A 27,787-nucleotide genomic window follows, 5' to 3' on the forward strand; every position below is an offset into this window, starting at 1 on the left:
TTTTAGCTCAGTTAACACTTGCACCTAATATTCCTTTATCGCCTTCATCACCCATGTCTACGTCCAAGTGCGGGAGATGCTCTGGGGACGGCAGTTCTGACAACGCAGGAGCCCCTCCTGCTCAGCTCTCCCCCCGGATCTCCTGAAAGGTGGAAAGACGAGGCAGGCTGCTCAGGTACCTTGAGACTGGAGGAACACGGCGTGGAGTGCCCGCACCCGTCCCACGACAGCCAAACGACAATGGAAAAACCGCACCCCTTTCCGGGACGGTTTCAGTGGGGCCCAGTGGGAAGGTGATCTTTCCACCCCACCTCCTCACAGAGGCAAGCTCCGTGCGCTGATCTAATCGACATCTACAGAACACTCTGCCCCACAGCAGAATACACATTTTTCCCAACCACTCACAGAATATTCACCAGGACACACTATATGCTAGGTAATAAAACAAACCTGAACACATCTAAAAGAAATGAGATCATACAGAGTATTTCTCTGATGATAATGGAACCAAAATAGAAGTCAGTAACACTAAAATCACTGCAGCATCTCCAAACTACTGGGAAGTGAACAACACAGGAGTCAAAGGCGACGTCTCAAAAGAAAAAATTACATAAAACTGAACAAAAATGAAAATATGGGATATTGACGTATACAGGACACAGTTAAAGCATTCCTAAGAAATTTATAATAGTAAATGCTTATGTTAGAAAGAGGAAAGAGGGGCGCCTGGGTGGCACAGTGGTTAAGCGTCTGCCTTCGGCTCGGGGCGTGATCCTGGTGTTATGGGATCGAGCCCCACATCGGGCTCCTCCACTATGAGCCTGCTTCTTCCTCTCCCACTCCCCCTGCTTGTGTTCCCTCTCTCGCTGGCTGTCTCTATCTCTGTCAAATAAATAAAATCTTTAAAAAAAAAAAAAGAGGAAAGATTTCAGATAAATAAATCTAAGTTCCCATCTCTAAAAATGAAATTTAAAAAAGCTGGTTTTTTGAAAAAGATCAGTAAAATTGAGAAGTTTGTAGCAAGACTGACAAAGATTAAAAGAGAAGACACAAATCCTTCAAATCAGAAACAAGGAGGGAATATCACCATGGACATGGCAGCCATTAAAAGAACAACTTTATGTTGGTAGATTTGACATCTAAAAAATAGGCCAATTCCTCAAAAACCACAAATTACCAAAATTCAATAAAGATGATATAGACAAACTGAACAGTCTTTTAACCGTTAAAGAAATGATCATTTTACACTCCCCCCAAAAAACAAAGATCCTCAACAAAATTAAGCAGCCGAACTCAGCAACGCACAAAAGATTACACACCACGACGAAGTGGGATTTATTACACGCGTTAGAAAATCAATGAATGCAATCCACCATGTGGATTGTGGATAAAGAAGAAAACAGCAAAAAAAAAAAAAAAAAAAAATCGTATGATCACATCAACTGACACAAAAAACATGTGACAAAACTGAGCTCCCATTTTGTGATAAAAGCTCTCGGCAAACTAGAAACACAGAAAATGCCTACAAAACCTGACAGCTAACGCATACTTAATGATGAAAGACTGAATCCTTTCCTCTAAGACTGGGTACAGGCAAGGATGCCCCCTCTCACCACTGTCATTCAGCACAGCACTGAAGAGTGTAGCCACTGCAATTAAGGCAAAATAAACACACAGACAAAGCAAAAACAAGGGCAAGACAGACTGGAAAAGAAAAAGTAGAACAGTCCCTATTTGCAGATCACATCATTGTCTGTGCAGAAAATCCCAAGCAATCTACAGGAAGTGAGTTTACCAAGACTGCAGAATGAAAAGTCAACACACACAACAGGATCCCATTCTGATCTACTAACAGCGAATATATGGAACTTGAAGAAGTTAAAAACACATCTGCAGTCCATTTACCATTATATTACCATTTACAGTCACTCCAAACAAAACGATATATTTAGGTATAAACTTGAAACATGTACAGGATTTATATGCTAAAAACTACAAAATGCTGATGAAAGCAATAAAAAGGACCCAAATAAGTGGAAAAACATTACAGGTTCGTGGACTGGAAGATTCGACACAGTAAATAAATTAGTTCGCCGCCCAACTGATCTATAGTTTAATGTGTTCATACAGAAATCCCAGCAAGTTTCTGTGTGGTTTTTTTTTTTTCTTTTTTAGTAGACACACAGACAAGCTTATTCTAAAATTTATATGGAAAGACTCTAGGACCTAGAATAGATAAAATCTTGAAAAATAAGAATAAAGTGGGAGGAATCACTCTACCCAATAGTGAAGCTACCGTCATCAAGGCCGTGTGGGATGGACAGAGGGATAAACACATAGTTTGGTGGAACAGAACAGAAAACCCAGACACAGAGCCACAGAATTTTGCCCAACTGAGTTTTTGGCAAAGTTGCAATATCAGACATAAAATGAGGGGAAGAAAAAAAAAAGAACCTTAACGCAAATCTCTTATTTATACAAAATTAACTCAAAATGGATCATGGACTTCAATGTAAAAGGTAGAACTATAAAACTTCAAGGGAAAAAAAAGAGAAAGTCTTTGGAATCTAGGGCTAGGCAAAAGAGTTTTCAGACTTGCAGCAACAGCAAAACTGATAAATTAAAACCTCGTTGAAATTAAAAATGTTTGCTCCTTAAAAGACCCTGTTAAGAGGTTGAAAAGACAAGAAACGAACTGGGGAAAATATCTGTAACACATTTCTGACACAGGCTTGTATCTGGAATGTTGCAACACTCGAAACTCAACAGTAAAAACCCCCAAAACAACCCAGGTGGGAAATGGGCAAAAGCCATGACCGGACATTTCACCGAAGAGGATACACAGATGACAGCTAAGCACGTGAGAAGATGAGCGACAGCAGCAGCCACGAGAGGAATGCAGACGAAACCACAGGAGAGACGCGACTACACCACGCGCCATCCAGGGTGCAGAGGGACTGGGTCAGGGATGCACATCTAGTGCGGATATGCGATACCGTGGCCATGTGCTGCGGCCACGTACTGCGGCCACGTGGGGAAAGGGTACGGCAGTTTCTCACAAGATTATGTATGTGCTGACCACAATAACCCAGATATTTCACTCTTGAACATTGACCCAGGGCAAATGCAACTCATGTTAACACAGACATCTGTAACAAATGTCCACAGCCACTTTACAACAGCCCAGACCTTGAAACAATTTGGTTCACCACACTGTGGTACGCCCAAGCGACAGAATTCTACTCAGCAATAAAAACGAGAAAGCTACGGACCCACGCAACAACTTGGAAGGCTCTCGAGGGAGTCTTGTTGGGTGAAGACACCCAAACTCTAAAGGGGAAGTACTGTAGGATTCCAATTAGACAGCATCCTGAACTGACGGAACCACAGAGTGGGGACAGGTCAGTGGTGTCGGGGTTGGGCAGAAGGGAGGAGGGAGGTGCCTGGGACCAGAGAACCGCAGCACCGGGGATCCTGGTGGGGGACCGTTCTGTGTCCTGACTGTGGTGGTGACCTGACACCGTAGACAGACAAACACACACGCACGCACACGCACACACACATACACGAGTACAGGTTAAACTCCAGAAATCAGAGTAACATCAGTGGATGGTATCCATGTGAGGATCCTGGTTGAAGTATTTACTATAGTTATGTAAGACTTTTAGCCCTGGGGCGAAACACATGAAGGGTATCTGGGACCTCCCTGTATTATTTCTTACAAATGCATGTGAATCTACAGTTACCTCAAAATAAAAAGTTTAACAAATATAAAGGACTGGTGTTCCTAAAAAAATGCACATAACCTGGATCTGATGATGCAGGAACGTTGGGTATCAGACAGACTCACATACAAAACAAATGGCTCAGACTCTTCAAAAATGTCAATGCCACGAGACAGATTAAAAGAAACATAACAGGGGCACCTGGCCGGCTCGGTCGGAAGAGCATGCGACTCTTTAACTTGGGGTTGTGAGTTCAAGCCCCACGTTGGGTGCAGAGTTTACTTTAAAAAAAAAAAAAGAGAGAGAGAGAGATGTGGCAACTGAATGCAACATATAATCTGGATCAATCCAGGGTTTGCTTTGCTATGAAGGACATTATTAGGATAATTTTTTTAAAAATTACATAGGCTCCAAGCCCAATGCGGGGCCTGAACTCATGACCCTGATGGCAACAGTCCTGTGCTCTACCAACTGAATCAGCCAGGAGCCCCTATTATGAAGACAATTTTATAAAACTTAGAAAAGGTCTGCAGATCAGGCATTGTATCAATGTTAATCTCCTGATTTTGATAATCATACTGTGATTATGTAAGAACTGTCATTGCTTTTTAAAATACACACTGAGGTATGTAAAGGGTAAAGGGGCATCATATCTTACTCTCAAATGGTTAAAAAAAAGTACATACACATAGAAAAGGAGCTAGGGTAAAATGTTAACAGTTGAAGAACCTGGGTAAGAGAAGACTTTATTCTCACAGCTTCTGTACGTATGAAATCATAAATAAAAATTATCATAATAAAAAATTTTAAAGGGATACAGGATACTGCACAGAGCAGGGCATGTAAATGTGCAATAAATTACAGTTTTCAGATATTTTAGACCTATTTTCAGGTGAAGAAGCAAGTTGAGAAGTGAAATAAATTGTGAAAGACCATAGCCAACTGGTGATCAGGTCGGCATTCGAACTCGGGTCTGTTCCGTAGCAGCACCTGTACTTTCTTTCTTTTTTTTTTTTTTTAATAATGATTTTTTATTATATTATGTTAGTCACCATACAGTACATCCCCGGTTTTCGATGTAAGGCTCGATGATTCATTAGTTGTAGCACCTGTACTTTCACTAGAATGAGGAAAGCTGAAAACTTCATCTCTCCCACAGGGGTCTGGATGTCCTCTGTTTACGAGGAGAGGACGGCATTACATGAAGACTGGCTTCAAACTACTCTCCAAGTAGCTCCCTTGCCAGTTTCCTAGCAGAGAAGCCTCGGACTGGGGCTGGGACCTCAACCCCTCCAACCCGGCCCCCTGGTGCACGTTCTGTCTAGGGCGCACTGAACAAGCTAACAGACAGACAAGGTCACCGCCCGAAGGCTCTCCACTATGAGGCGGCACGCTGTCTCGTCCTTCCTGGGTCTTTACTCACTGATCTGAAACCCTGTGCTCACCAATGGCAGTTCCAGGACGAGCAGATACCTCTCTTCTATGGGTCCTTCTCTACCTCCCCGTCACCCCACGGCCAAGCTTAAACACGGGAGGTAATTTTTAATTGACTTATTTTTCTGAATAGATAATATACATGGAACGAAAGTACGTGAAGGCTCCCTCGCCTGCCTCCTGGCTCCCCTCACCACTGACAGCCAGTGCTACCAGCTCAAAAATGCAATAGTTCTCCAAATTACTACAGTTAGCCAGATTGTATTATGATACTAAGCAAACCATTAACCTAGGATATTCCAAGTGATCACTGTAAAGGTAAATTCCCTATTTAGGCATTTAGAAAAATCCGGAAAATAACGTGTATAAATATGTTTTCAGCACATGGACACAACTGAGGGTCATGACTTTTTTCTTAAGTGAAAAACTCTTTGCACTGTGTATGACCACAATAGACGTCTCTGAATTATGGCTGCTAAGCATGGATTATGAGAGAGTGCTGGGAGCTCACCTGGTTCCTGTCGCGTGCATTCGTGTACCTGATCTTCTGAATGAAGTAGAATATGAGCCATGCTGAAGAAATAATCATCAGAACAATAAAGGATATTGACACGAAGACTAGAGAGCCACGGCTGAAGTTCTTTGGCGGCATTCGTGTTCCAACAGCTATTGTCATTTGTACAGAGATGTTTTTCTCCAGATAACTCAAAATATCCTTACCCCTCAATTCTGTAATCATGACAGCAATAATATCTCCAGTGCCTGTAATGTAAAATAAATATAGATGCTCAGGTGACCTTTAAAACTTACGGGAACATCACACATATGAAAATGCTACTCAGAAAAATAACTACAATTTCTGCCAATGGCAAGGGTCTGCAGATTCAAGTTTTCAAATGGAATGGATCTGCAGTTGGGTACGCTGGCACCAAGTGGGAACAAGAATCTGTGTGGAGTGCTGAAGACTCGGGCAAAGTGCAGAAGGATTGCAGTGCTAAGAGCCATGTTACCTTGTCTTACAACTCGATGTAAAAAACACATTATTAAATCAGCCAAATGTGACAACAGACAGTAAAAAACACAGGATACAACAACATAATGTGATAAAATCACCGCAGGTCTTTACTGTAAAACCTTTTCCATTAAAACCCTCCTTGGAAAGTCCCAGCTCCTTAAGAAAAGGAGAACAGCGCTAGTATTTATGGTACAAAACACACTAGTATTTATAGTACAAAAAATTGGTACTTTCTGCACTACTCATTCTTAGAAATATCTGTGGAGCACCTGTTGTGCGCAGAACTAGTACAAGGAATAGAAAGACGTACAGGATCTGCAGCTTTCTATCACCGACATGACACACATCCGCTAACAGAGCAGCAAAAGCCGAATGCCACGGTGGTAATCTTTAGTAAGAGCAGAGACTCCCTTTGGTCTTATATCTAGATGTGATGAGAGAAAGGTTCCTTTCTTGCTTACCCCCAGAACCTTCTGGAAATTACACCCTCCCTGAGACACGTCCAAGCGTCAACACCCTGGACAAGCTGGGCACCGAAACCCTTCCAGCTTCTAAGAGCTGTCCAGAGGTTCCGCCGCAGTCAGAAGCGACTGAGGGTAATTACCGGGAGGCTGAGCTGCTCTCGGAGTCATCCACTTCTTTCACTTATGTAATTTCCAGGAGGAGTAGCACTGTCAGGGCAAGCTACGCTCTCTCCCGTGGAGCGTGAAATTACTATTCTTTTCCTCCTCCACAAAGGGAAGTCATTTCCCACCCAGGGAAAAGGGCAGCCGTCCTACACCAATCGAGCTGCCGGCGACCCTCCTTCCTAAGCCCAGGCTGGTGGCAATGTGCAGCCGCCAGCACACTTCAAAGCCAAGACTACGACTCTGGGCGTCGGAGGAAGGAGAATAAACATTTCTATTTCAGGAAAGAGAAAATTAGAACTACTTATCCAAATCTGAGTAAGGTCTGCACATAAATGTAAGCCACCAAAGCCAAACGAAGAAACACCCCACAACTTGCCCTTTCAAAGGCTTCTTCAAAGAACAATGCTAGGTATTTGGTTTACATGTTTATCCTATTTAACTCAAAGAACTACCCTTGTTATCCCAGGCAGTCAAAAGGCCACAGGCAACTGAAAAGAAATTCAATAATTAAAAGTTTCATGAAGAATTTAACCCGGTGGAACATATAGACCTTTTGTATTATTCAAAATCGTGCCACTTTATCAGAAGAGCAGTTTATCAGATTGCCGGCCGAAAAACAAAAAGAAAACTGCAAAAGTAAAGCAAGCAACAAAGTGAACATCTAATTTATCCTTCTGAAATAAGAGTTCTGGTGAGTAGGTTAGAGACAAGCATCAAATAATGCTAAGCCATGTGAACTTCCCGTTTAGAAACCTCAGGCCTGTGCTTCTGCACTGCTGTCAGCAGGGAACGGCGTGCGGCGTCGGGTACGAGGCACGGCTATAAAGTAACTGAGACGGATCCCACAGCCGACACACGACAATCAGTCTCATTGCTTTATAATCGCACCAGGCACAAAGGGCTTTAGAAACCAGAGCTGAGGCTTCCTCTTGCAGACTCAAGCTGGGAGAGGAGCAGGGAAAGCTGCACAGGTAGCCAGGGCAACCGATCCACGCAATTTCACTCGCTCAAAGAACGCTAAGTGAACACCACCTAATTTCAACAGGAAAGCTGTTTGGGAAAAGAAATGTTTAATTATTTCAACCATCCATTCAACAATATTTATTGAGCACATACTATGATCAAAGTTCCCCGATGTTTACCTTTTTCCGTTTTTAAAGATTTTATTTTTAGGTGATCTCTACACCCAGTGTGGGGCTCGAACTCACAACCCCGAGATCAAGAGTCACACGCTCTACCGACTGAGCCGGCCAGGCGCTCCCCACCCTAACATTCACTTTTTAAAAACAGAAAATTAGCCTGCTGTGAAATAAGAGAAAACAGATATATTGGTCTGCCTCGGTTCCCGGCACAGAGCTCCTAAAACCCTTGGCAATTTCCTAAGTGATAAGAGCATTAGGAGCGTCTTTTCTTCTGATATCTGGTTTTGGCTCCTGACGCGGAGATCCTAAATCCCTTGGAACTTCCTAGGTGACGGGAGTCTTTTGTTCTAACGAGATGACTCTCGGTGGGCCCTGAGGAGAAGCTTGGAACTTTCAGCCCATCATCTCCATCCTCTGGGGAGGGGAGAGGAGCTGGACACTGAGTTAATGACTGACCATGCCTATGTGATGAATTCTCTGTAAAACCCCCGAAGCGTGGGGTCTGGAAAACTTCTGGGTTGGTGAACCAGTGCAGGGGCTGGGAGGCTGGCAAGTCGGAAGGCCCCTTCCCACATGCCTTGCCCTGTGCATCTTCAGCTGTTCGTTCACCTGTATTTTCACTGTATCCTTTATAATGAACCAGTAAATGTGTTTCCTTGAGTTCTGTGAGCCATTCTAACAAAGGTTGGAACACTATGAGGGGGTTGTGGGAACCCTGATTTATAGCCAGCCGGTCAGAAGTACAGGTGACAGCCTGGGACTTTGGTTGGCTCTGAAGTGGGGCAGGGAGGGAGCAGCCTTGTGGGACTGCGCCACTAACCCGTGGGATCTGATGCGAACTCCAGGCAGACAGGGTCAGAATCGAACTGAATTCTAGGACACTGAGCTGGTATGGCTGAGAACTGCTTCGTATAAGGGAAAGCGCCACATGTTTGGTGACCAAAAGTGTCACAGAAGCGTTTTGCGTGAATAGCACAGGAGACACACACGAGGGTTTTTCCCTTTATACTTGTTCTTGATTATGTGAAAACTGCATTTACCCTCAAAGAGCAAAGGAGAATCCAACTACAATTCAATTAAAAAAAAAAAAAAGGCTAAACAAAGTAATGGATAAATAAAAGGTATAGCTATTAAAAAAAAAAAGAGCGAAGGAGAATTTTTTTTTTTTTTTAAAGTATGCTCCATGCCCAGCATGGAGCCCAGTGTGGAGTTTGAACTCACAAGCCTGAGCTGAGACCAAGAGTCAGATGTTTAACGGACTGAGCCAGCCAGGCAGTCTCATGAGGCTAGTAGAGAGGAGGAATCAGATTGCTAGCAGGACAGGGAAGGAGGCTAAAACACTGCTCCTCAAGCAAAATGAAGAAGAATTAGAGCAGGCAGTCAGAATACTCGTCAAGCCGCTAGGTTCTTAACCATTTCTGCCCATAAGTCACTTAGAGAATCTGAGGACAGGAGACCCCTCCTACAAGAAAAGCCCCCATTCTGCCAATTTCAGGAGACGTTCATGGATCTCCTCCCTCCCCACCCCTCAAGCTGATCGGGGCTCAAAGACCCTGATTGAAGGATGACTCTGACACTTGACTTTTAAAGATCTGGGAAACCCTGGCCCAGCTTCCAAGGGGGAGAGTAACACCAGACAAGGTGTGAGCTTCAGGATAAAAGTCGGGCTAGGTCAAATAGTGACTGATAAGAGTTAGAGACTTATTAGACTATAATGATGTAACCTCTCAACGGGAGATGACAAAGATTTGGAACATCCACCACCAGTAACCCTAATGGTAAGCCCTTGGTCAACACTGCTAAAAAGTCACGGATATAGCCTCAGAATCCCACGCGTTTCAACACGCCCAGCAGCCAGGATTAATTTACCAGAGAAGACAAATCAGTAAAAATCCAAGTGCAGTCCCTGCTTTCACCTATTTTCTAAAACTCTCTCCACTTCTGTTCTTTAATGTGAATCTATGTTTCCACTGCTTAAGTCTGGCTACTTTATTAAACAATTCTGTTCTTTCTCCCCCACCCCCACCCTTAAAAAAAAATTCCTTCTGCTTTGGAGAATTTTCAAACCCCAGGACAGTTTCAAATCATGACATTTCCTCCTTCAATACTTCAGCATTATTTCCTAAGAACAAGGACACGATTCATTTTCACCTTCAAGACACTGAACTCTGATGCAGAACTGCTCAGACCCAATTCTGGAACTCCCTCATTCACTCCTCCCGACCATGCACGCACCTGCTGACCACCACAATCCCCCTGGCTTTCACGGGGATCTGTGCTTCAGCTCTGGGAGTCCTCCCAGGTGGCAGGTGCCAGAAATCCAGCAACCCAGCCCCGACCCACACACGGCTGTTCTTGCCCTCTCTTGGGACTGAATCTCAGGGCAAGCCCAGTTCAGCTGGGCAGCCAATACTTTCACCTTAGAAAGGCAGATCCAGGAAGGAAACGGATGAGCTGTCTGAGGCATCAGGCCACAAGTGGAGAGAGGTTCTTTTACCGTAAGCTGCTTTGCTTTTTTACTGTAAGCTTACCCATTTTTTTTTTTTTAAAGAAAACAAAATCCCATTCAGCAGACGTTTTATGCCTTAACGGATGAAAGTGTTTGTTCAAATCACCTGCCAAAAAGTTTTAGGGAATTTTCAAGGTCTTAGATAATTTTAGTCAATTTCCCATAAAAAGGTTCAGGGAGGTGCTGTATTCCCACATGACGCATCTACAGTGATGCTTTCGTAACTTCTGGTAGTTTACTACCTGTGGCATCCGAGCTATTCCTATAGAACTCATTTTATATATAAAACCCAACACTGCATACTTTAGGTGAAAGAATTAAAACTGCTTTCAGGTTCCTGCACGGCTGCTGCTGAGGGAGTAGGTGGGCATCACCCCGGGATTTTCTGTAACTCTCTCAGTCAAGCCACACAGATCAGCGGCGCCCACCGAGGCTGGGCCTCAGTGAGTCTGCTTGCAAACGGTCTGAGGCCCTCTCTTCACTCTCCCTTCCCCGGACTTCAGTCCTTCTCAAAGGTTTATCTTCAATACTCTCGCTTCTTCAAACCCAGGACTCGGTCTTCTCTTCTTTGACCTCCTTTAAGAACTCAAGGTGGGGGGGGGGAGGGGGGAGAAGATATGCTACGTTCTTCTAGGAAATGAATGCAGCTTTAATTCTGACAGAGGTAGGTGACAGGTTATATCAATTACGACATCCTGCTGAGACCTGTCCATGTTTTTCTAAAGCCGAATCTGTCATGTCACTCTGTTCAAAGCCTCTGATATTTGCAACAACACGGATGGACCCAGAGGGCAGTGTGCTAAGCAAAAAAAGTCAGACTGAGAAAGACAAATACCATATGATTTCACTCATATGGAACCTAAAAAAACAAAACTAACGAGCAAACCAACAAAAACCAGACTCTTAACTATACAGGGGGCGGGGGTGGGGGATGGGCAAGATGGGTGAGATGGGTGAAAGGGAATGAGAGGTACAAGTTTGCAGAGATAAGATAAAGAAGCCACAGAGACGACAAGCACGGCATAGGGAAGACAGCCGCAATACTGTACCAACTCTGTACGGTGACGGATGACGACCGCGCTCGTGGTGAGCACTGAGTCAGGCACAGAATCTTCAGATCCCTATGTCGTACACCCAGATGACGCTGTGTGTCAATCATACTCAACAATAAATTTAAAAAAAGAAAAAAAAAGAAAAAGCCTTTATCCCTTATGTCAACTAAATAAAGTTCAAACTCCTTAACCTGACTTTCAAAGCATTTCGGGAGCCAAATGGCCTAAAGGTAACTGATGGTCATGTGACAGCAGACACTCTTGCCTAAACGAAGCTGTGGTCACTGTGATCGAAACAGTGGCTCACACGGTCCAAGCAGAATGGAGGCTTCATGCCTGGAGGAGGGGAACCGGAAGAAAATGGACCTGAAAGCTTCAGCAAAATCAAAGGGCAGGAGGAGAGGAGGAGAGGGGAAGAAGCAGCGGTCAGAGAACAGGACACCGGACTGGAGACCAGAGATGTACCAATCCTGGGAGATACCCGAGGGTGGGTTTTAGGTCAGGTGTGCACTTTCCATGTGGGCTGGGAGGCTGGCTGGGACCACGGCAGGGCTGGGCGTGGGTAAGTAAGCCAGGAGTCACGGCCTCTGAGTGGCGTGGGGCAGGGAGCGTGTGGAGCACAAGAAGGAAGGCTGAAGTTCTGTCCCTGGGAAAGCAGCTGTACTGAATCAAGAAAACACTGGTCCCACGGCATCCGGGTGGTGCCCAGGGCTGCACAACGCTGATAAGCTTCTAACTGTACTGAAGTTGAACCAGACTGTCCTGCCATGAGGCTGACATTCAGGAGCTCAAGGCACCACGGAGGGACTCCAACACTTGATTAATTCCTGATAATACTCCATCCTCAACAACAGCTAGGGTCTACCAAACCCTCGTTCCTTCAGTCTCACACCAAAGGCTCAACACCCAGTGCTCCAATGTCAGTTTCTGCTCCTACACCATTTCCTGACTGTATGCACTCATCACATAATCGGTTTTTCCCACGTCGATAAAGAAAAGATGGTAGGAGCAAAGACCTGCACGGAAGAGAAAGCACTTTCTTCCTTCACCTAGAGGCAGAAACAAAGGGAGGGGGTAACGGGGAAGACAATCACCAGTCAGCAGAGCTCAGAGAATCTTTTAGTTGAGAGAGTTCTTAGGGGTCATCTTCAACATAAGACGAATAACTTCTGGCCGTTATAGGGGGCTAGTTCTATCCACAGGTAGTTTTAAGTATTAGAAAGGTCTTCCTTATAATTAAAATCTTGATTCCTAAATGCCCATTCATGGCTCTTGGTTCTCTTTGCTTGAGAAGCACCACCAAACAAACTATATTTCAATCATCAACCGTCACGTACATCATTATTCTATGTATCATGAAGGGAAAAAAATCCTGCCAATAAACTGTAATTTGCCCCCAAATATAAGAAACACCCCAACTTCAAGCTGAACGTCCCAGAACGGAGGAAAATTCCTCTTCCACGCGACAGTCCTTCATTCAGATGGTCAAAGACCTCTTCTCTGGTCTTTCACGTCGGGCTCCTCCACACTAACTACTCCTAGAGCCTCAAATCATTCATTTACAAATATTTTTAAAGAACCTAACACAGAAAAGCTGGAAGTATGGTATAGAAACCTCTCTTCCCCAAACCATTCAAGAGTAATAAGTTACTGGCACGATATGTCATCCCCTCCCAACATTCAGTGTGTGTTCTCCTACAAACAAAAACCATTTATAAACAGAGCACAACCGCTTGAACCGGGCAGTGAACACTGACGCATTACTGCTGCCTAATCTCAGAGTCCGTTCAAGCATCCCCAGTTTCCCAACAACGTCCTAGAGCAGATCCGGATCAGAGCTGCGCGTGCTGCATTCAGCCGTCACATCTCATGGCTCTGTCGGTCTGGAAAGTGTCTCAGACTCGTCCTGAAGTCCATGACCTTGACACCTGGGGAGATGACATACAGCCCAGGCCACTGGATGGATCCGGTGCTTCCTCGGGGCTAGATTCAGGTCACGCACTCTTGGCAGCAACACCAGAAGAAGCGAGGCTGTGTTCTTTCGGTGTGAGATAGCAGACCGCGCACAGTCAGGACACAGCCCCAAACTGCGCAAGTTCCCTCTGATTATGTGGTTTGCCAAAGGGACATTCTCCAGGCATTTCCACTGCGAAGTCACTCTTTCCCCTCTTTGTAATTAATAAGTATTCTGTGGGGAGGTACTTTGAGATTTGGTAAATACTCCATTTCTCATCAAGATTTCAATATACTCTTTTACTTTTTAGATTAGTATGAACTTGGAGGCGCCTGGGTGGCTCAGCTGGTTAAGCGCCTGCCTTCAGCTCAGGTCATGATCCCAGGGTCCTGGGGTTTGAGCCCCGCATCCAGCTCCCTGCTCAGCGGGGAGTCTGCTTCTCCCTCCCCCCTGCTCGTGTGCTCACTCTTTCTCTCTCTCTTAAAAAAAAAGAAAAGAGATTAGTATGAACTCATGTTTCCTATGTTATTTAATGGGCTAATAAAATCATTACTATCTTTATCCATTTTCATGCTCAAATTCCAAATGGTAAAAAACTCTTTACAGATTTTTTTCCATCCTGTTCGCTGTGGACATCAGTTTTTCAATGTCCTTATTAAAATAAAATGCTAGAAGTGAATACAACACATCCCTTATCACGAGCAGCATGAAGCTAACCTCTCCCTACATCTGAATATTACGTTCCCAAGGATACAGCCCAAGCTTTCAGTATGTTTTTTAAGTGCATGTAGGGATTACAGAATAGAAGGTCCCCACAGCTCCTCTGCTGGAACTGTTACTTAACCCAAGTCTCCACAAACTCTCGTTACTAATTTTTTGAACCCATGTGCAGGTTAACTTAACGAATACCTTCTTTTCATTGTTATGTATGTTCTAAGATCCACCGCGTTTCATGTCGTTTTCAAGTGAAGATACTCACGTTTATATTTTCTTACAAATTTTTGATAGAAGCATTTTAAATGGGAGGAGAGAGAAAGGCTAAGTATTGAGTGAGAGGCATTCTACTCAGAGGTGATATGCACTGAGCACCAGCACTCTAAAAGCCTACAGACCTGTTCATTTTGTTTAAGAACCTGTAAGTCTGAGAGCGCTCAGGGAACTCAACAAGAAAATGGATGGTGGGTGGTGGGAGCCAGGTTTCTCACGGGTGGAGTGGGAGTTTACAGGCAAGCAAACGGAGGAGGCTAGCATGATCCATGTGGTCACAGACTAGAGCTGGAGACATGGGTATGGACTCACTCTTAGCTTAACAGATAGAGGGTTACGTACAGAAGTATTTACGCAAACGTGTACGTACAAGGGCTGGTATACACTCATGTATACCCTTGCACCGTCAGCGGAGAGGGCCCAGAAGCAACAAAACCACAACAGTAACAAGCACATCTAACGCCCAGAGCTTGGTTTCTAATGCCATTCTCCAATCAATGGGAACCAGGTTCCTGGGAGAAAACGGCCGATTCTCGAGCTGGGGCGGGAAGTACATACAAGATGAGCCTGGAACATCTCCGAGCACCAGAAAGGAAGAGAGTGCTCAAACACAAAACAAAAAACCCGATACCCATGGTAACGCGTGCATGTCTAAGGACCTGGAGCCACGTGCAAGTGCTCCCAACGGCCAAAGACCGAAGAGTCTGAGCAAGATCAATAAGCAGAGCTGCACCGTGTCCTAACACGAAGCACAGAATAACGGTCCACAAGTCCACACTGATAGAAATAAATGACTGAATAAAATAAGAAGCGGAGAAGAAACAAATCACCCACGCAGAGTGATTCCAAAGAAGTAATATTCCCTACTCCCAATGCGTGGGCTGTGCACAGTGCCTCCTTCTGGAGGGTACCATGTGGGGGAGAGCAATGAAGAGCTTCACAGTGAAGCCTGACAAACCCCGGCGAACAGCCAGGTGACAGCGATCACTCACGCTGATAGTGTGTAGCCTGTGATCTTCCTCTCAAAGCCCCACATCCTCAGTCTAATCACGAGAAAGACATCAGACAAATCCCAGCTGAAGGACATGCTGCGGAGTACCTGAGCGGGAATCCCCAGAACTGTCAGAAACAGGGGACACGGTCACAGAGACAAAGGAGACATAGGACCCCCCCCCCCCCCCCCGCCTGGATGGGATCCTGGCACAGAAAACGGACAATATGTAGAAACGAAGGAAATCTGAAGAAGGCCCAGACGCTAGTTAACGACAGTGTACCTGAGCTGACTGGGTCGTTGCTATCACGCAGGTACCGTACTGACGTAAGGGGTCAACAGGAGAAACTGCGTGCCTTCTTTGTACTGTTTTTACAATTTTTCTGTAAAGCCGTTCTAAAAAAAATACAGTTAAAAAAAAAAAGACATTACATAAAAGAGAATATCCTTTCATCTGGAAGAACGGAGGCTGGAAAACAAAGTCACAACACGTTCTAAAGTGCCGAAAGTGCTGTCAGCTCAGAATTGTGTCCGTGTCCCTGAAAAACGACGGCAGAAAAAAGACATTTTCAGACAGGTGAGTGACGCGAGAACTCACGCCCAGCCGATGTGCACTGGGAGAAGCGATGAAAAAGCCGACCCGGGTGGACAGGGAAAGGATAGCAGGTGGAACTGGGAACTAGCGGAGTTACCGACAACATGGGAAGGGCTGCCCTGTGGCTAAATCTACACGCCTATCGCCTTCCCTTCTTCATTCTGCCATTCCCACGACCCCCCCCCCCCCACCAACAAGGGACCCCTCTGCATTCCTCCTCGATAGGTACCATGGACCTGGAATGACAGTGGGTCTCAGGGGAGCAGAAAAGGCCTCTCGGGGCGAGTCTGTCTGCAGACTCTGGGGAAGGGCTGTATGTGGCTGCACACATGGACAGCCGTCACTGGCACTTTGTAGGCAGAGGCCTGGGAGGCCAGGTGTCATGCAACACAGAGGACACTCCTGCAGGACAGAGCATTCTCCTGCCTCCCCCGGCCCCCATGCTCCGACAAACCAAGTGCAGAGCGCTATGAGGCCTCCCCCACCAGGCAGTCAGCCAGGCCACACCACCTTCCCCAGCAGCCCTGCCCGTCAGCACCGGGACAGCTACCAAGGAAGACGTGTCCTCCATCCTGTCAACCAACAATGGACCTGGGTTCAAAGCCAGTATTCTAAACCTCTGCTGATCCTTATATTATTTTGGCTTCTTCCTCCCTTCTGCTGCTGGTGAGGGAAAGATAAGCACAGGGAAAATAAAAAGGCAAACTAAGTGGGGAGTTCAAGCAACCCACTCAGGAGACAGAGACCGCAAGGTCAGAGTGAGACAGGAAGGCGAGTGGACAGACTGTCTCAAGTCTCTGGCAGATGGACGGACTCTTCGCTTCTACTGCAATTAAGATTCAGAGACATAAAGGAAAACGTCAGAGCTTCTGGGAAGGTTTTTGAATAGAATCATCAGCAGTTATAAGCTGATAAAAAAAGTTTTTTTTATAAGCAATTTTTATTTTTAAAAAGCTATGACTTAAGTGTTTCCATTTTTTTTGAAGTTTTTATTTTAATTCCAGTAAACATAGTGTTATATTAGTTTCAGGCATACAAAATTGTGATTCAAGAATTCCATACAACACCTGGTGCTCAACACAAGTGTCCTCTTTAATCCCCATCACCTGTTTCTCCCAGCCTCCACCCCTCCCCTCTGGTAACCATCAGCTTGTTCCTACAGTTAACAGTCTTGTGTCTTGGTTTGTCTCTTTTTCCACCTTCGCTCATTTGTTTCTTAAATTCCATATATGAGTGAAATCATACAGTATTTGTCTTTCTCTGACTTGTTTTGCTTAGCAGTATACTCTCTAGTTCCATCCATGTTGTTGAAAATGGCAAGATTTCATCCTTTCTGAGGGCTGAGTAATATTCCAGTGTGTACATACACACCACCTCTTCTTTATCCACTCATCAGTCAGTGGACACTTGGGCGGAACCCCTATCTTGGTTATTAGAAATAATCCTGCTATAAACATAGGGTGCATGTATCTCTTTATTTAGGGTTCTTGTAGTCTTTGGGTAAATACCTAGCAGTGCAATTGCTGGATCATAATGTCGCTCTATTTTTAAGTTTTTTGAGGAACCTCCATACTGTTGTCCAGAGTGGCTGCATCTGTTTGCAATCCCACCAAGAGGGCACGAAGGTTCCTCGTTCTCCAACATGCTCACCAACACCTTGTTTCTTGTGTTTCTGATTTTAGCCATTCTGACAGGTGTGAGGTGATACCTCATCACAGTTTTGGTTTGTATTTCGCTGATGATAAATGATGTTGAGCATCTTTTCATGTGTCTGTTGGCCATCTGGATGTCTTCTCTAGAGAAATGGCTGTTCAGGTCTTCTGCCCATTTTTAAATTGGATTATTTGTTTTTCAGGTGTTGAGTTTGATAAGTTCCTTATATATTTTGGATACTAAGCCTTTATCGGATATAGCATTTGCAAATATCTTCTCCCATTCCGTAGGCTGCCTTTTAGTTTTGTTGATTGTTTCCTTCTCTATGCAGAAGATTTTTACTTTGATGAAGTCCCAATAGTTTATTTTTGTTTTTGCTTCCCTTGTCTCAGGAGAAATATCTAGAAAAAAGTTGCTACAGCCGATGTCAAAGAGGTTCCTGTCTGTATTCTCTTCTAGGATTTTTATGGTTTTAGGTCTCACATTTAGGTCTTTTATATCTATTTTGAATTTATTTTTGTGTGTTGTAGAGGAAAGTGGTCCACTTTCTTTCTTCTGCATGTTGCTGTCCAGTTTTCCCAACACTATTTGTTGAAGAGAATGTATTTTTCCCATTGGGTATTCTTCTCTGCTTTGTCAAAGATTAATTGATTGTATAGTTGTAGGTTTATTTCTGGGTTTTCTACTCTGTTCCATTAAGCATTTCAGTCTTAGATTTTTTTTTCTTTGATAATTCTGCATTTCCTGAAAAGTATATGGATCACATGGAAGATACAGGAGAAATATTTGCAACTCTGGCAAAGAGATACATACAATTTAAACTCTTATTTCCTGCCACAGCGGTACATTTAAACTGTAAGCTCCATCTTTTCTGAGATAATTAAATCCATATTCAATTACAACAACAAAAAAAAATTTAAACACTAAAAAAATAGTGTGACTCTTATTTATTTTCTTGATGGGTTTTTTTTAGGATAAAGATACTAGATTGATACTAAGTGGCCCAAATTACTGATATTTAAAGATATTTTGCAATATGTTTATGACTGATCTTTACTTGCTTTCATAAAGTGATTTTTTTATATTCACGAAGTGTATTTCCTATATTGTGCAAAGTGATATTTTTCTATTTATTGCTTGATAATAAATATAGAGCTATGTAAGTTTTTTTTTTCTTTAAGAAAATATGATGGAATCAAGAAGGTAAAGGGCCATTCAACTAATTCTGTTCAATCAGCCAAAGGAACAGTAAGAAGCATCTGATACTGCTGATTGATACCAAGACTGAAAAGCAACATTATTGTTTGGTTGCATCTTTATCTAAATTACATTTTTCTACTAACAGTGGAAAGAATGCCCACAGATAAACCTATAAGAGATTTCCAGCTTGACAACGGTTTGACACAATCCAAGACCGGTAAACAGTGACAGTAAAGCCTATATAAATTTTTAAAGTCCAAGAAAATAAATCCTTAACTTTCAGACAAATGCACATTATTTTAAACTACCCGAGAGCCCATAACTTCCCTTTTATACTACCACACATCCGCTAACTACATTACAAAGAACTCATTCTGCTAACTAGAGGTAACAAATAAAACCACAAATTGAGCTGTCTTTCCTGTCAATGATGTCACGGACACGGCCCTGGGAAAGATGTCCTTCAGGCACCAGATGAAGGGCATTCAGTAGAACAAACATGGGCGAGCTCTTGGAACATCGTTGACAAAGCAAGAAAACAAAATACTTAACAACGTGTGATTTTTAGGTCAGTTATAAACTATCCTTAAGTGGAAGGAAAGCTCAGTAAAACTAAATATCCTCATGAAATCATTTCGGTGCAGCACACACTTATTTTGCTCAAGGCATTCTGCCGACCACTGCAGAGAACAGAAAGACACACGCTTTCACACGAAGAAAGCTGCAGTCCTTTTTCCCTCTGCCAGTTAAGTATGCAAGTAACAACATAACAGGAGAAAGGCAATACCGTCGGGGAGGCACGGCAAGGAGCTCTGGAGACCCCAGAGGTCCAGGATTGTAAATGCACTGAGGGTACATCCAGGTCTTTTTGGGTTTGTTTGGGGTTTTTTTTTTTTTTGGACTCTTACCAATTCATATTAGTTCACATCGCAATGCACAGCAGAGAGAGGTGCAAATCGAAGGTTTCTTGCCTAAAATGAAGGGTGGGCAGAATTGACAGGCAAGCAGGGGATGGATGAGACATGGATCTTTGGGTCCACTCCTTGAGATTATGAGCTATAGGTTGGGGGCGTATCCAGTGACTGATGCAAGCGTCCTTGAGCATCCCATGGACAACAGGGACAGAAGGGGATCTGGGGAGGGAGAGGGCAGCAGCAGCACAAGAATGAGGCAGGACGGCAAGCGCTTCTTGTGCTGGAGTACAGCAGAGAGCTATGGCATGTCGTCAAGGACTGCTCTGCAGAGTAAAAGACGGAGGCCAGAGGAGGCTGGAGGTGACACATGCGCTGAGCCAGTGCCGTCTGAGCTCCCCATCCCTACAGCCCATCAGGCCTCCATCTAGTGCCACTTGGCTGGGCTGAAACAGGACCTTCCTATAACCCCTGAATATGTACAGGAATTAAGCCAGGGGTCCAGCGTCCCAGGGTTCCCTGCTTCTAGGCTCTTCACACTGTGTGGGGCTTGCTTGGCCACCACTCGTTCCCTCCACACCCCCACCCAATGCTTCCGGCTGGGTTTGCCAAGCCCACACTTGGAGGGCGGAGAAACCAGGAACAACCTTCCAGCCACATAAGAGCCGCAGCCGTCTACGGAGCAGAGCTGCTCAGCCGCCCAGTGTGCTGGCTGTGGCAGGTGTGTGACCCCGCACCCGCAGAGCCCCCAGCACAGTGCCGCAGCAGAAGAGGCAATCGAGTCAGGCGGCATCGGCCTCACCGGCCAAGAACAACACCCCCCACGTCTTTGAAAATCCTAAATGGTCACTGTGACTAATAACCAGTCCCTGCCTTGGGCACATAGCTGCTCTGAGGAGGAGGTCTCGAAGTTCAATGTACTATTTTCCCTGTCCACCCCTTCAGCCCAACATTTCCCCCCAGACCCCCGGATCTAAAATGGCTTTCACGTTGCTTTTTCCCACCTCTGAGCCTTCACCCCGGATGATTCTCCTGCCTAGAAGACTCTTCTCAACTTGTGAATTCCTGTTCAAACATCATCTCCTCAGGGCAGCCGTGTCTGACTCTGTGGAACTAGGTCTGCTTCATAAGGACTTCGCACAATTATCATTTCTGATTCAACGTTTCTCTTCTCCGCTTGATGATAACTCCACGAAAGCAGCTATCACGTGGGTCTTATTTACACTTGGAGACCTGACAGGAGCTCAAAAAATGTCTGTTCATGAACTAGCATATAGAACCCAAATCCCTCTGCTCGCTGTCACCCCACGCAGCCTCATTTCCTACCCTCACCCTCAGACTCCTGCCCCTCCAGGCAGGTCTCTGACTCAGCAGTCCCCCCACGGACAGGGTCTTCTCTGGTCCGGTCCTGACAACCATGTAGGGCCCAGCACAATGAAAGCCTCCTGTGTGAAGTCCTCTGATGGGTCCCTTCCAGCCTCAACAGTCAGGAACTCGTCCTTGGTAATACTGAGGCCTGCCCTGCTAAGTCAGCATTCAGTGGGCCCCAATCACGTCACGCACATTTGTCTCCCTACTGGAGTAAATGTCCCCGAGGGACATGCACTCGCGTACACCTCTGTACATCCCTACACGGCCTCTCACGGGATGCTTGGCACAGAGCAAATGTAATTTAGTACCTGTTGATTATTTTACAATAAATGCATCTGAAACAACTCTGTCATAGGGAAGAAAGACCAGAAGAACAAAGAAAAAGTATACTCGGAAATGTAAAAAAATAAGTACTAGTTTTGAAGTCCGAGAAGTAAATTGATTCCGTAATTATAAAAGAGGTAGTGCTCGTTCAAGGCACAAGAATAATAAGTGACAACAACCGTACAATTTAACAAACTCATTATCTCAATAAAGTTACGATCATCCTGTCAGGCAATTAGGCAGATGCTCTTGCTGTCGTACAAATGAGGACAACGGTTTAAAGGCTCAGTCACCCGAAGTCCTCAGGCTGTCACCATTGGGCCTGGGATTCCAATTCCAGCCTGTGACTGTCAATGCCAAACTCTCCGCTATTTCAGAGGTGCTCCATTATCTGACAGATTTATTTTTGTTTTCATAACTAAAAAGATGATGCAGAATCCTCTGGCAAACTGCAGGTCAGTGACAGACCCTTAAATAAGAATCTGAAAGATGAAGAAAGTAGAAGACAGTGGGACTGCTACAGAAGCCGCGATCTGCAGTCAGACAAAAGACTCCACAACACTTTTCTCGGGTGAGGAATATGTTAACAGGTGCACCCCCACGGAGAACGGACTGAAACCGAGACAGAGTTCTGCTTGGAAAACAGGAGATGACGAACAATAGCTTAGGGGTTCAAAGAAGAAAGGGCAAAAGTTCTCTTATCAAGAAGCAACCGAGACCCTTTCACACCCTAAAATGAGCCTGTTTGCACATTATCCACAAATTCCCAAACAAAATGGCATTTTAATTTTTCTCTAATTAAAAGTAAAAATTAAAAGTGTATTTCAGAAATCTTTTCAAGGAATGGATTTACTTCCATTGCTTTTGTTAACAATACATCCGTGCTTTCATTTAAATAATCTGTGTAACTTTTCAGGTTAAATAAAATAAAACGGCACCAACTAGAACAGTTTGGTTTAGACGAAGACTTTGTAACTCTGAAATGTTTAACCTCTGTGTTCAGGTCACGACTTGAGAGTTAATCTTTCTGTCTCGCACGCACGGGCACTTAGCGTGTTTCTACTCATTGTAAAGCAAAGTGATTTTTATTTTCACATTTTTCTTCCTCACATTTTAACATCATCCTATCCATATATGGTCTTTAACATTTTACCCCGAATACTTAAAATGGGAACCAAAGTCACAAGAGATCACCTCACAAATACTTGCTACAAGTCTCTCAAAGTAAGAATCCTTCAGGGCACACCACTCAAATGAAGCTTCCAGTTTAAGAATTTTTGTGTTGCGTCTGAACGTGACCTGCATTACACTTAAAAAAAAAAAAAAAGTAATCTCTACACCCACCGTGGGGCTCAAACTCATGACCACAAGATCCAGAGTCACATGCTCCACTGACTGACCCAGTCGGGCGCCCCTGCCTCACACTTCTGAACAACAGTTTAATGAAGTGTTCATTTACGTGCCATAACATTCACGTTCTGTAAGTGTAAACTCAATGATTTTGGTAAATTTACAGGGGGTGTGCAACCACCACAAGCCAGTTTTAGAATGTTTTCATTACCCCCAGTTCCCACAGTTCCCTTGTGCCCGCCTGCAGGGGATCTGCACACCCAGCGCCCAGCCCGCACACCCGCTAACCTGCCTTGTGTCTCTACAAATGGGACTTCCCTAGACATTCCACGTAAATGAAATCCTGCCATATGCAGTGTTGCTAACTGCCGCTTTCACCGGAGGAAGGCTTTCGGGGTTTACCCACGTTGTTGCAGGTTTCAGTAGTTAATTCTGTGTAAGTGAACTGTATTCCATTCGGTGAATAGGCCAGCTTTTACTTTTCCACTCGCCGGTGTTGTTTCCCCTATCTGGACTACTGTAGATAATGCATGAGTATTCACGCACGAGTTTTTGTGTGGACATTTCAGTGTTTCCGTTTCTCTTAGGTAGACACCCGGGAGCAGGACTGCTGAGCCATACGGTAAATTTGTGCTTCACTTAAAGAAGCCCTGCCTGTTTTCCAAACTGGTTGTACTAGTTCACATTCCTACCAACAATACGCGAGGGTTTCAGTCTACCCACAGCCTCAACAAAACATGGTCATATCTGACTTTTTTTATTGTAGTCATTCTAGTGAGTGTGAAATAATATCTCATTGTTATGACTGTTTTCTAATAATTGATGAAATGTTAAATCATTACATCCTCTGCCCACTCTAAAATTAAGTTGTCTTATTACTACTGATTTTTAAGAATTCTTTATATACCAGTCACATATCAGATCTATGAGCCGGAAATATTTTCTCCCAGTTTGTGGGTTTGCACTTTTCATTTTCTTCATGGTGTCTTCTGAATGACAAGGTATTTTACTTCTGAAGACTAACACTGTTCTTGTCTTTTATGGATAGTGCCTTTGGAGTAAGAACTTGCTGTTCCAAGTGACAAAGACTTTCTCCTACGATTTCTTCTAGAGGTTTATGTAGTTTTACTTCTTACCTTTTGTCTATTATCTATCGTGAGGTCATTCTTATACATCGTAAAGTAAGGGTCTTCGTTCTTTTTTTGTCTTTTGCACCTGGAGAACTGCTCTAGCACCGCTTGTTGGAAAGACTATCTTTTCCCCACACCGAAATGTCATGGCACCTTTGCCGAAAATCAAAGGAGTATAAAAGAAGGATTTATTTCTAGACTCTCAATTCTGACCCATCAGTCTACGGGCCCATCCTTACGCCAATGCCACAACACCCTGATTACTGAAGTTTTGAAATCAAGTAGCATGAAGTCTTCCGACACTGTTGCTCTTTTTCAAAATTCTTTGGGCTATCCTAAGTACTTTGATTTTAGGATTACCTTATCCATTTCTACAAAACATCTTTTTTGGAGAGTTTTCGGCTATTATTTCCTGAAGTATTTTTTCTCCCACTTCCTCTCCTCTGGGGTGTGACAGTGTCCTACAGGCCTGGGAGCTCTGTTCATTTTCTTCAGGTTTTTTTTTTTTTTAAACTTGTGCTTCACAGTCATAATTTCTATTGCTCTATCTTCAAGCTCACGGATTCTTCGGCTGTTTTGAATCCGCTGTTCAAGTCCTCAAGTGATATTTTTCATTTCCAGTATTGTACTCTTCAATTCCATTTCCATGTGGCTCTTTTCGATAACTTTTCTAACCTTTACTGAGAATCTCTATGTCTTGGCTTCTGCTGCCATTCACTGTTGTCATATTTTCTTTCTTTCTTTTTTTTTTAAGATTTTATTTATTCATTTGCCAGAGAGACACAGCCAGCGAGAGAGGGAACACAAGCAGGGGGAGTGGGAGAGGAAGAAGCAGGCTCCCAGCAGAGCAGGGAGCCCAATGCGGGGCTCGATCCCAGGACCCTGGGATCACGCCCTGAGCCGAAGGCAAACGCTTAATGACTGAGCCACCCAGTCACCCCTATATTTTCAATTTAATTCTTTAAATACCGTTTCCTCTAGTTCTCCAAACATACATTAATTCCTTTGAGGTTTCTCTCTGCTAAATTCAGCATCTGGGAATACTCAGAAGCAGCTTCTGCCGACTTTTTCTTTTATTTATTTTCTAAATAGGCTCAGCTCCATGCCCGGTGTGGAGCCCAACAAGGGGCTCAAACTTACAACCCTGAGAGATCAAGACCTGAGCTGAGATCAAGAGTCGGCTGCTTAACCAACTGAGCCACCCGGGTGCCCCTGTAGTTTCTTTTTTCTGAGTATGAGTCACACTTTCATATTTCTTTGCATAGCTTGTCATTTTTTGTTGAAAACCAGACATTTCAGACAATAAAATGTCACAACTCTGTATTCTGATCATTTTTTTGCCCTTAAGGTTGCTGCTGTTGCCTCGTTTGCCTGCATTGTTTAGTAGCATGACAGGGTCAGACCTGCGAAGTACGCTTCCTCTGCTGCGCAGCTGCTGGTGTCTCTGCTCAGTTTCTTATGTCTTTAACACTCTGTCAGGACTAGCTGTCAGCCAGTCACTGGACACGGGTGCTCAAACATCTCCAATCAGTAAGGCTGAAATCATCTGCTAATGGATCTGGGTGTAGGGAGAGAACAGTGTTCAAAGTTGTGACCACTTCCAGTCCTGCCTGGGTTACTTCTGCAAGTCCATTCTGTCTCCGACCTGCATGCGCACAGTGTCAAGGTCATGCAGGAGGGTAAACAGTTTCAGCTCCGAGATCACCATGCAGCATGTGGTCTCAGACAGGAACACACTTGGCTGCAATGTTGGGCTGGGAGAGACAGACACCGGCCTTTCTCCACCTGCCCATCCCCGAGAAATCACTTCCACAGACATGGGCGTCACCCACCCTTCCGTCACTGCCGGGCAAGCCCTCAGTCCTCGCCACCCACCCTGCCCCGGCAGAAACTCCATACAACACATTGGGGAGTGTGGGAAGCAGCCCCTGGCCAAACACCACAGCTTCCCATTGTTCCTACCCAAAGTCCGGCAGCTTTTCAAAACATAAATGAGCCTCAGATTGTTGTATGCCTCTGGCTGATTTCCAGAGCACTGAAGTGGTTGCTTTGTCAGTTTTGTCCAGTTTTAGAGTCGCTTTCTTTTGAGAAGAGAATCGGTGATCTCCTCACTTGGTCACAGCCAGAAGCGCCACTCTTCTGTTTACTTTTTAATCCTTTACAGAGTTTTTCTTATGATTTTTACTTTGAAATATTTCAAAGCCCAAGAATGAGAGAGAATATCATGGACATCTATGTACTCAACCCTCAGCTTAAGAAGTGACACATGACAGACACGTGCGAACCTCATTTACTTCTCCCTCATCCTAAATTCCCTTCTCCCCCCATCCCCTTTCCAGAAAGACCCATCATCCCAAAATTTGGCATCTGTTAATCTAACACATGCTTTTGTTATTTTATTCATATATATACATGTGCTTATAAGACAACTACTGTTTTGCATTTTTTAACTTCGTTCAAATGCCGTTCTTCTACATCTTCTTCTACGACTTAATCTCTTACGCTATTATGTTTTTGGGATTTAGTCCTGTAAATACACGTGGCTTTAGTTCATTGACAGTTAACTGCTATATAAATACGCCACAATCACTCCATTCTCCTGTGCTGGACAGCTGCGTGTTTCTAATAACTTGCTGTTATAGTGCTGTCGTGAATACTCTCGTGTGTTTCCCACGCACACGCAAGAGTAACAGGGTCTGGAGGACGACAGAGAGGGGCTATAAATGCTTGTGTAAATACATGAAATCTCCCCACTGGCTCCCACACGGCTGGAGGCAGAAAGAGATCTCTTAAGAAGGACAAACAGTGGTTGTCCTCCACGACGGGGAATCAAGGCCTTCCACAGCACCTCGGTTTACGGTCACAAGACGCCTTCCCAGGCAACTTGTCCTGTGTCACCAAGCAAGTCAGTGGAAAAGAGGCATTAGCATCACCTGGGAATTTGTTAAAAATACAGACTCTCAGGCTGTATACAGATCTCAGGCTCCCAGATATGCTGCATCGGAATCTGCATTTTAACAAAATGCCCAGGTGATCTGTATGCACACTGAAGTCTGGAAAGTACTCTAAAGGATGTCTGCAGGCACGAAATTCCTGGATCACAATGGAGGAGTTCTTTAACGATATCACATAATGCCAAATTTCTCTCCGCAGTACTATACCAACTTAGTTTCCCAGATTACTCTGATTACAACATAAAGCCATTTCTCACTGTTCTCATGTCTACTTTGATTCCACTGGCCTCACCAAGGTTCCACTTCCTAACACTAGATCCTCAAACTCTGGCCCTAAAGTTCCTTCCTTGTGCTGCTACACACTAAACTGTGATGAAAGGGTTATGTGGTCAAATAAATTTGGGAAACCACAGATTAATCTACATAGAACAAATTCTTAACCCTAAGACTCTCAGAGATCTCAGTATGTCTCTCAGGAGCCTCTGAAAGTGGACTACATTTCAAGCAGTTTCCTAAACTTATTTTACCACCCCCCTTTTTTCGGCCATGGGTCATCTATGAACATATGTGAATAAACTAATGTGTCAAGGAACACAGATGGGGGGAAATCTGCTATAATTTATAGAGGCTTCCCTCCTTTTTAAAATAACAATCATTAAAAGAAAAAGACATCAATTTCCTCTCATACTCCCCAGATCTTCTCATATCTAAAAGACTCATTCTAGCGACTTCTTTGCAGTTTTATGGACATAAAATAACACCACCAGGAAAGAAAAATACATTTTGCTCAGATGAATTTCTCCCTCTCCAGGATTCTTCATGTTTCCAGTAAGAAGAAATCAGTATGGGATGATCAGGTCC

The 27,787-nt window shown here is 44.2% G+C and overlaps 1 protein-coding gene and 1 long non-coding RNA gene across 4 annotated transcripts in view; both read right to left on the reverse strand.

Annotated features, from left to right (window-relative positions):
• RNF130 (ring finger protein 130) overlaps window positions 1-27,787 on the reverse strand; it is a 134,284-nt gene that overhangs the window by 72,176 nt on the left and 34,321 nt on the right. For all 3 annotated transcript variants that reach the window (XM_045795000.2, XM_045795001.2, XM_045794998.2), the window contains exon 3: window positions 5,671-5,921. In XM_045795000.2, the coding sequence (XP_045650956.2) occupies window positions 5,671-5,921 (251 nt within the window). The remainder of the gene's footprint in view (window positions 1-5,670; window positions 5,922-27,787) is intronic.
• On the reverse strand, window positions 2,152-5,664 carry LOC148110155 (uncharacterized). The gene is made up of 2 exons (XR_015724627.1): window positions 4,835-5,664; window positions 2,152-4,715 (listed from the first exon to the last, which is right to left on the reverse strand). It is a non-coding gene; the product is annotated as an uncharacterized LOC148110155 (long non-coding RNA).

Source organism: Ursus americanus, chromosome 5 (genome assembly GCF_024610735.1).
Source record: "Ursus americanus isolate L20-20 chromosome 5, mUrsAme1.1.p, whole genome shotgun sequence".
Classification (NCBI taxonomy): Eukaryota; Metazoa; Chordata; class Mammalia; order Carnivora; family Ursidae; genus Ursus; species Ursus americanus.